Source organism: Arachis hypogaea, chromosome 3 (assembly GCF_003086295.3).
Source record: "Arachis hypogaea cultivar Tifrunner chromosome 3, arahy.Tifrunner.gnm2.J5K5, whole genome shotgun sequence".
NCBI classification, from domain to species: Eukaryota; Viridiplantae; Streptophyta; class Magnoliopsida; order Fabales; family Fabaceae; genus Arachis; species Arachis hypogaea.
This window is the reverse complement of record NC_092038.1, coordinates 25,926,470-25,935,860: the sequence shown is the minus strand read 5'-3', so window position 1 is coordinate 25,935,860 and position 9,391 is coordinate 25,926,470. Positions and strand designations below refer to the sequence as shown.

The window sequence follows — 9,391 nt, the reverse complement described above, 5'->3', positions numbered from 1 at the left end:
TTTTTGCAAATGAATGGTAGCACTCCTTTTTTGTTTCTATAAATTGACTGATTAGGTTTTTTTTTTTTCTTTTTGGTTGTACAGCATAAATAAGGGCATAAAAGTGAAGGGGAAAAGTTTGAGAAACTCACCAAAAAAATAAGGAATATAAAAATTTATCCCTTCTTTTGGGCATAATTTCTCTTATTCATCCAACAAATCTGAAGCCCTTTAATAAAAATGTAGCATGTATAGTTTCATGTCATTATGTGTTCCTACTTATGTACCATATATATTCTAGGGGAGCTATTCAGATAAAGGCGCCTAAAACATCTTTTTTTAAAGATGTTTTTCAGTAATTAAAATTTAACATATATAATCGATTAAATTATGTTATTTTATCAAAATTAGATTAGACAAATTGATTTAACCGAAAAAATGGTGAATCAAATCTTGAACTAGTCTAAATTAATATTATTTTTTTATAAAAAATAACTACAATACCCTTATTATAGAGAATGATTAACATACTCTTATTATTATTATTATTATTATTATTATTATTATTATTATTATTATTATTATTATTATTATTATTATTATTATTATTATTATTATTATTATTATATTAATTTTAAAAATTTTAAATTCTAACCCTACAATAGAAAAATAAATGACTAAAATTTAGGATTCTCAAAATTAATATATATAATAAAAGTATTTTAGTCATTATTATAATAGGATATTGTAGTAATTTTTTATAAAAAATAAATAATTTAGACCAGTTTAAGATTTGATTCATCATTTTTTTCAGTCAAATCAATTTGTCTAGCCTAATTTTGACAAAAATAACACGATTTAATCGATTATATGTGTTAAATTTTAATTATTAAAAAATATCTTTAACAAAAAAGACGTTTTAAGCGTCTTTATCTGAGTGACTCTCATATTCTAGAAGTGAGCTATTTTCTACACCATAAATTTTGTAGAAGTATCCCATAATTGTGATATATTATTAGCACTTTTGTATCAAAGTGAATGTACTAATATTTCAATTTGTAAAATATGCATATTGTTTGACTTTATTATTATGTGTAAATAACTTATTGATCCAAAGTTATGAGTTTGATTTTATTTATACGAATACAGTTTTTTCTTTAAGCACAAAAGGAGAAAATAAATTGTGTTTGGTTACTAAGAAAGTAAGGTTTTGTATTTTTATGGAATTTTTTTTTTTATTTGTACTTAATTGTTGGATTATTAAGTTGTATGAATTTTTTACTTTTAAGCTTCTATGTTAGTTAGTAAAGAAGAACTATCGTCACTAATTCACGTAAAACTACTTTATAAGTATCTACTCCATGTTTATCATGTTATCTCTTTTCAAGATTTTCGCACTTAATCTGTTAACATTTATAACAAATTTATCTAATAATTTATTAATTAATTTATCAAGTATTGTTCTTTCATACCACCCAATATTCATGCAATTCACTTATAGTCATTGTACCATGTCATATATATGCTCCCATGTCTTCGAATCTTTTTTTTTTTAATTGTCAATAATCAATTAATATTTTTTTAAATTTTATTTTTTTATCTTTTATAACAACTTAAACTATATGTTTCTCTTGACGTTCTATTGACTGAAACAAATATTAATAAATAAAGATGATATATAATTTAAATTTAAAATAAATAAAAAATAATATATAAGTAAAGAGAAGAAAATAAAAAAAGAAAATATAAATAATTAAAATATATCATATCATATGGCATATGAGGTTGATTATATTTTACACATTAGGCATACATACTTTACAGTGACAAATTTAAAAAAAAAATGTAACACAAATTAATTAGTTAACTTTACTTGTGATGTAGTGATGTCCGAGATTTGAACAGTTGATCCACTAAGGAGATCTTCTTTAGTAATGTTAACTTGTTTATCGTGAAGCTTTACACAATTGTATCCTTGTTTATACCCAGAATCACAAAGTTTAAACAGACACAAATAAATATCTAATTAATGAAACACACAAAATAAAATTATATAAAATATAGGAATTGCAAATAAGACAATGTCTGAGCTCAAAGTAACAGAGTCTTCAAACATGAAGAGAGCAGACAAGGGATTAATAGTGATGGTAGTGGCATATTCCATAGGCACGCCTTTGTCTACCTATGCCATAGAATCTGTTCTTTCATAATGTATGTCTGTTATATTCCTGTCAAATCCAAAATAACATAAAATCAAAACTTTTTTTAAAACTAATATTATAACTGATAAGTAATGAAAGAAGAACAAAAGTAAATTTCACCAATTGTTCCATTCCCATTGAAATGCCACCAAAATTTCATCATAAAAATTAAACATTCCAGTAAAATTAAACTTTCTATTGACAACTAACACAACAACACCAGAAAATAAGCACCATTATGAGAAGATAAATTAAGAAAACAAAAAATAAAAATAATACGTAGTCTAGAACTTCGGCTAGCAAAGTATACCTCGTCAAACAAAATCAAATAATAACAAACCCACTCAATCTGGAAGAACTATACAAAACTCAGAATCTCAACTAACAAGATTAACGTTATCAAGGATAACCTCGGCAAGAGTGGAGAATTCCAAAATATTCTCCAACCGACCAATTTAAGATGCCTATATAAACAAACGAGCAACCTCAGAACAAGTCAGGTCACAGAATTCATTTTCAGTTATTTTTTTACTCTGATATATTCTTGCTTTTTTACTTGAGCGTCGGAGTGCTTTTTGCAGGTGTTCCCGCCGCGGTGTTTCTCCTCAGCCGACATATAACTTTTCCGTCCGAGCATAATCGCAAGCAAGAGGAGTCGCTATACCTCAACCATAGACGGATGGAATATTTGGCGCCCACCGTGGAGCCCTGAATCAATAAAAAACAACCACAAGACAACATCAACAACTATAACAGTAAAAAAGCACTCAGAAAGTTAACACAACAACAAGCTAGGTGTTTCGGAATCAAAATTATAGCTACTCTTATTCCAATTACCTATTTGCATTTCAATTAACTCAGTTCGGAACAAAACTAAAGTACATAAAGCAAAGAAAAAAATAGAACAAAAATCTAATCTCAAAAGTAAAGAAGTTGCAGAGAGAGCCGCCATAACAACAACAACAACCACTACGACGATACTTCAACCACTACAAAAAAACTTGGTAATTACGGCGGTTTTTTAAGGTTATTACGGCGGTTTGAACCGCCATTATTACCTTGAACGGCGCTAAAAAAAACCGCCATAATTTGAAGCGCCATTTGGTTATTACGGCGGTTTTCGAAAAACCGCCACAATTAACTGGTTAAAACGGCGGTTTTTGAGTTGGGTTAAAACGGCGGTTCAAACCGCCGTTATTACCTGGTTAAAACGGCGGTTTTTGAGTTGGGTTAAAACGGCGGTTCAAACCGCCGTTATTTCCAGGGTAAAACGGCATTTTTTTATTAGTTAAAACGGCAGTTCAAACCGCCATTATTTCCAGGGTAAAACGGCATTTTTTGTTTGGTTAAAACGGCGTTTATGAACCGCCATTTTTACCTTGGTAGAGTGACATTTTTGGTTGGTTAAAATGGCATTTAAAATCGCCGTTTTTACCAGGTTAAAATGGCATTTTGAACCGCTATTTTTACCCTGATGAGGCATTTTTATTGGTTAAAATGGCATTTAAAACCGCCATTTTTACCGAATTAAAATAACATTTCATGCTGTTTAAAATGACAGCTACAAACCGCCTTTTTTTTACCGAATAAAAGTGACAATTTTTATCGTTTAAAAGGCAATTTTTACAGTCATTTTTATCGCGATAAATAAATAATTTTTTATTAAAATTTCCCAATAACCGAAAATCATAATCCATAAACAAAATATTATATAGCTCATGAACAAAGTATTCAACATAATATATGATTTTTTAGTATTGGAAATAAAAAATAATAATTTGTATACAAAATATCAAACATAACATGATTTTTTAACTATAAATATACAACTATAACAATTTTTAATATATACACAAGACAACGTTCACTGAAACCAAGTTTTCATTACGTAAATTCTTGTAAAATCTTTGTTCCAAGTTATCAGTAATCTGCCAAGAAAAAATACCAGAAAAAATTAATAATGACAATTCAATATTAAAAATAACTAAAAAGAATCAGAACCTAAATTAATTCATCAATATTTATTTATATATAACATATCCCAAGACTGAAATTAGGTGAGATTGTACACGAATAAAAAATAATATACGAAAGAGAGTAGCTTGAAAACTTAAGATTTACTACATGGGTAATAAAAAATAGAACAGATTTAGTTGTTAAGATATACAAATTCAATAGATGGTATAAAAAGGATCAACTGACAATAAGGACAATTAATAACACGTTACTAGTTACTACGAGCTACATGAATGTGCTCAAGACAACTCTTATACGGATCAAAATTAGGATAATACTATAGTGTATTATATATTTATATCTTTCAATGAAAAATAAAAATTATTTATTTAATAAAATATCACTAAAAATAAATTATGTATAATACACATTCTCTATCAATTTAATAAGAATCTTCACTCTTTAATCAATTCTACTTTTCACTAAACAAATTCCCAACAATTCAATGAGTAACATGTGCTCTGCTTCATCACGCAATCTTACACTGAAAATCATGCCCTTAAGAATTTAATGATTGAATAAGAGATGCACAACCCCCATGATTTATACATCACCGCCTAGAACACCTTCTGAGTGCTTGCGATTTTGTCTTTCTTATATAAAACCAGTTTCTTTCTTTTTAAACTATGAGAATATAGAATAACTAATCTATAAATTAATTTATAAGCAGCTCAAAGGTGTAGAAAGAGAGTGCAAATAAAGGTGTGGCTAGTGCTACAACATGAATAGTTGATAGAGAAGACCACAATCAGTACCTGTGATCCTTCAATAGCTTCCAGAAGGCCTGCTGATATAGGTCCTCCTTTCTGGAGCCTAGTATCATCCCTGAAGGCAACTATGCCGTGTCTGCAGAGAGCTGCATAAAGATGATTGGTGAAGTTGAAGCGAGTTTTCCCTTTGAAACTGACAAACACGTCATATTTTCAATTCTTCTCAAGAGACAAGGGGCTTTGGATTCTTATATATTGATAATTAATTAATTAGTATTTGATTGTTTAATTATTTATTATGTCCAAAAGATAATAGGGTAGTTAACTAATGCTACAAACAAAATCTGTGAAGATGCTTAGACAGTGAGCATACATAATAAGAACACACGAGACTAACCTCTCCCACTATACTTTTTACTTCTGGAGTCGCTTGTTTGAACTGAAAGCACTGATCCTGAGATTTTGTTAACCTCATACAGCAATACAGCCAAGAACAGGAAACTGCAATTATGCCAACATTAGAAGGGTGATCAACAAGTGTCCATATGAATAAACCAAAATATCAATTTATACATTTTGGATTTGGAACCATCTTAATGCTATGCTTGAGTACGATTTCATATCTAAATGACAATCTATTATTTGCACAGAAGAGGTAGCAGTGTGTCTATTACTATGGGGGTTGGAAGGAGCATACCATGTAGTGATATAAGTGCTGAGTCCATGTAGTTGACCAGTTATATAGAGTTGAGTCCATGAACAAGTGCATATATCAAAGATCCAAATGTCATTATAGTAACGTTTTTCTCCAACCCCTCTAATGATATAGACCTGCATATCATGGAGAGTTTAGAAAAATCCATGACAAATTAAACTATAAGAGTTCCACAAAATGAAAATCAATATCAGGCAATTAATGAAAATCTGCCTTGGTTCCAATGTTTACTGCAGCATGACCTGCCCAGACTCCTGGTGAAGAACCTTGAATTCTCAACTGCCATATGAAATTTGATCTTTAATTGTTCGAATTTCGAGAAAATTATTAGCAATTCCAACATAAAAGTTAAGAACTATACATACTTTAGACCAAGTCATTGTTTCCATATCAAGAATATCAATGTTTCCATGGTACTGATAACCTGAATCTCCACCATATACAATAAGCTTGTTCCCAATGGCAATGGTACTATGACTGTCCCTAGGGACAGGAAATTCACCTTTCAACTCAAAGAAGTTCTCTTTTCTGTCATATCTAATGAACTTACCGATGTACAAAAGACTTCATTTTCATTATTTATAAAATATATCCTTAAATACAAATTAGCTAATATTTATAAAAATTAAAAAAATAATTAAAAGGATGAATTAATTAAGTGGTAGAACTAACTTTTCAAGTCTATTTCTGAACTTGATCAAATACTTCTCGTTATCTTCTTCAGAAACCTTGTAGATCTTGTCAACGATCTGTTGTCTCTCATTCATATCAAGCTTCCTCACAACAACCTCCCTGCAGAACTATATTATCCAACAAACATTTTCAACTTGTGCTTTTATCAATCATTCAAAACCAATAAGAAAACTTGTGCTTTAATTAAATTTGGAGCAAACTTTAGATTACTTTTGATTAGTTATCCTCTCAAATTATTTGAATTTCAGTTTTCTTCATGGCATGGATTCTAAAAAAGAGCTGAATTTGTTTCATAGCTACAACAACAATAATGAAAAGTATGCCACCAAACAAAGATTGGAATTTATTAATCTCATACTGCCAGAGACAAAAGGAAAATGAAGATTAGCTACCTCACATTTAGATCCCCACACCATATCAAAGGCTTGTCTGAATTTTGTGTAACAAATTCTAGAATCCTTTTGTCCCATTTTCTTCTCCTTTGAAATGAGTTTGGTTCCTCTTTCCACCCATTATTTAGAACATATGTATTCAACAACCGAAGGGTTTCGAATTCAACCAAGATTACTCTGCCATCTGGTTCATGCTTTGAAGCTGGCAGCAAAAAAAGTTTTCCATAAGCATTAAAGAAAAGTTATTGGTTAGAATAAAAAATATAAAATATAAATAATACAATAGTTTAGAAAATAATTGTAAAATCTCACATTCTACAAATAATTCAGCCACATAAGATTATCAAGGAGAGATTAAACCACCAATTTAGAAGCACAACAAAAGCTGATACACAAAACCACCAATTTAGACACATTAACCATCACACACACATAAAAACAAACACATGGTGCTCAAAACTCAAAATAAGCTACAATTCCTATCTCTCAAAACCCTAACAATCATACAATTAAGATGTCATGCGTAAACCTTAATTATTAATCAAATTGAACAATCAACACAAGAACAAATAGTAATTAATTATATTATTATATCGCAAAATAAAAATAAAAAATTAAAGAAGGGACAAGAGAAAGGACGAGAGAGATCTATAATACTTATAGAAGAACTGAGGAAGTATGGGAGAGCTGTGCTTGTTCTGCTTGTGATGGCTTTGATTTTAGAGATCTTCAATAGAGAGATGTCACCAGAGAAGACGCTGAGGGAGGCGCTGAGGATTTTGGCAGAGAAAGCGCAGAACTAGGACGGAAAGGAGAGGAAGCTGGAGGTGATGTCACCGGAGGAGATTACCACGGGAGGAGATGTCGCCGAAGGAGGTCGTCGCCGGAGAAGATCCGACATCCGAAAGAAGATCCGAGATCGTCGCACTGGCTAGGAACAGTGACTATGGGAAATAACTTCGACAGTGGTAAAGAAGGAGCGTGTGGCTTGGAACTTTCGACGGTTGAAGACGAAGCGGCGGTGGTAACGATGGATTGAGGAGGATGACGAGGGAGAGATAGAAGCGAGATTAAGCCCGCCGTTTAACGTATATTCACAGTGTTTCAGTTAGGGATTGTTTTTCATTTTATATATGTAGGCTACTGGCGGTTCAAAACCGCCAGAATCACTAGAACCGCCACCAAATAGAAAGTCAGTTACGGCAGCAACAAAAAATGTCATCATGTTTGGGTATTACGGCGGTTCTTCAAAACCGCCGTAATATAAATGCCATTTTAAATCATTTTTTTTGTAGTGAACGACGTTGTTAAGAGATGATTGACAGAAGAAAGAGGGACTGAGTGAGATGGCAGGAGATAGCAACGATATCGGCACTACTTGTCAAGACGGTGGCGGCAATACTTCGAAGAATGACAAAGCTACTGGCGACGGAAATTCAACGACGTCATTAAGGGATGATGCATGAAAAAAAAAGATCGAGTGAGAAGGCAGAAGATAGCGAGAACGTCGATGCTTCTTGTCACGATGGCGGTGATGCTTAGAAGGACCGAAACTACGTGATGAAGAAAAAATAGAGGAGTAAAAAATGCGCTTCAAATAACAAGAGAAGTGTTCTTTTGATATGGAAAAACAAAAATAAATTTAGTTTTTAATATTTTAAGAAATTATACAATTATCCATTTTAAATAATAACTTAATTACAAAATAACTCTATTATAGTTAAAATATTAATTCTTATTGAATTAAAATAACTCAGGTTAAAAATAAACGTCCAGTTAAAAAATAACACATCATAAAAGATAATTTATATGTTATTTTAGAGAGGGTTAGATAAATTTTACCTTTTTATTATAGATAAACTTTACCATTTTAATTTAAAAATTATTAACCCCACATTTTATCATTAGAAAAGTATAGGAAGACAATGAGAATACTAAACAATGTGAACAATGAATATACCGAATGTTTAATTCAATATGTATGCAGACGATTACCTTGATTATTCTCAATTGGATGGTTATTCCTTTTAATTCGATTTACTCATACACAGTTAACAATGGCTGGATGTTAAATTCACTAGGGGTGTGTGTGGTTGGAGGGAATACAAGTATATTCCCAGGAATTTTGAGATGGGAATATCTTATTCCCATATTTGGTTCAAGATTTAAAAAATTATTCCTGAGTATATTTTATTCCAAGGAATTGAATTCCCACCAATTTAATTCCCATCTCTTCCCTGGTTATAGATTGGAATGTATATAATGAAACAAAAAGACTAAATTACCCCTGCTATTTAATACATATTTCAGCTTCTTCTTCATTTCTCTTTGAAGAAACGGCGAAACCTTAGCAGAGCTTTGTTTTTGTCCCCAAATCAGTGCCACTGCCACTGGAGCTGCGCCGGCGCCACCGTTACCCTAAACGGAGGACTGGTCTCCTTCTCTTCTTCGAGTTTATGTTCGCATTGCTTCTCTCTGCAAATTCTCTTTGAATTCTCTTCGAATTTCTCATTAAGGTTTGGATTTTTTATGCTTTCTACATCATATTACACTAATTTTCTGCAATAGACTGCTAATTTGATTATTTATTTTCTATTTTTCTTGATTTCTTAGATGTTCTCTGTGATTATGTTGCATGCAAACATCGTGTTTGATGATTTGCCTCAAATAAAGAGTTTAAGATTG

The 9,391-nt window shown here is 31.1% G+C and overlaps 1 protein-coding gene across 4 annotated transcripts; it reads right to left on the bottom strand.

The window, feature by feature from the left end:
• Positions 1–1,875: 1,875 nt before the first annotated feature.
• LOC112789967 (uncharacterized) lies at positions 1,876–7,814 on the bottom strand. 4 transcript variants are annotated; one of them, XM_025832163.3, is made up of 10 exons: positions 7,364–7,814; positions 6,707–6,908; positions 6,294–6,421; positions 5,987–6,158; positions 5,835–5,900; positions 5,604–5,737; positions 5,304–5,407; positions 4,952–5,052; positions 2,737–2,888; positions 1,876–2,207 (listed from the first exon to the last, which is right to left on the bottom strand). In XM_025832163.3, exons 2-10 carry the CDS (start codon positions 6,782–6,784, stop codon positions 2,162–2,164), a joined length of 981 nt encoding a protein of 326 aa, XP_025687948.1. In that variant the 5' UTR covers positions 6,785–6,908; positions 7,364–7,814; the 3' UTR covers positions 1,876–2,161. The 4 variants fall into 4 exon arrangements, with proteins under 4 accessions (XP_025687948.1, XP_072088750.1, XP_025687950.1 ...); XM_072232649.1 differs by having other exon boundaries at positions 5,987–6,104; XM_025832165.3 differs by lacking the exons at positions 1,876–2,207; positions 2,737–2,888 and adding an exon at positions 3,911–4,108.
• Between the last annotated feature and the right edge of the window lie 1,577 nt (positions 7,815–9,391).

What these genes read in the sequence shown, in the direction of transcription:
- LOC112789967 (XM_025832163.3), bottom strand. Translation starts at nt 6,784, where the DNA reads ATGGGACAAAAGGATTCTAGAATTTGTTACACAAAATTCAGACAAGCC. An exon ending in AAACAATGACTTGGTCTAAA is followed by an intron (nt 5,901 to 5,986) that starts GTATGTATAGTT and finishes TTCATATGGCAG; the next exon opens with TTGAGAATTCAAGGTTCTTC. An exon ending in CAGTAAACATTGGAACCAAG is followed by an intron (nt 5,738 to 5,834) that starts GCAGATTTTCAT and finishes CATGATATGCAG; the next exon opens with GTCTATATCATTAGAGGGGT.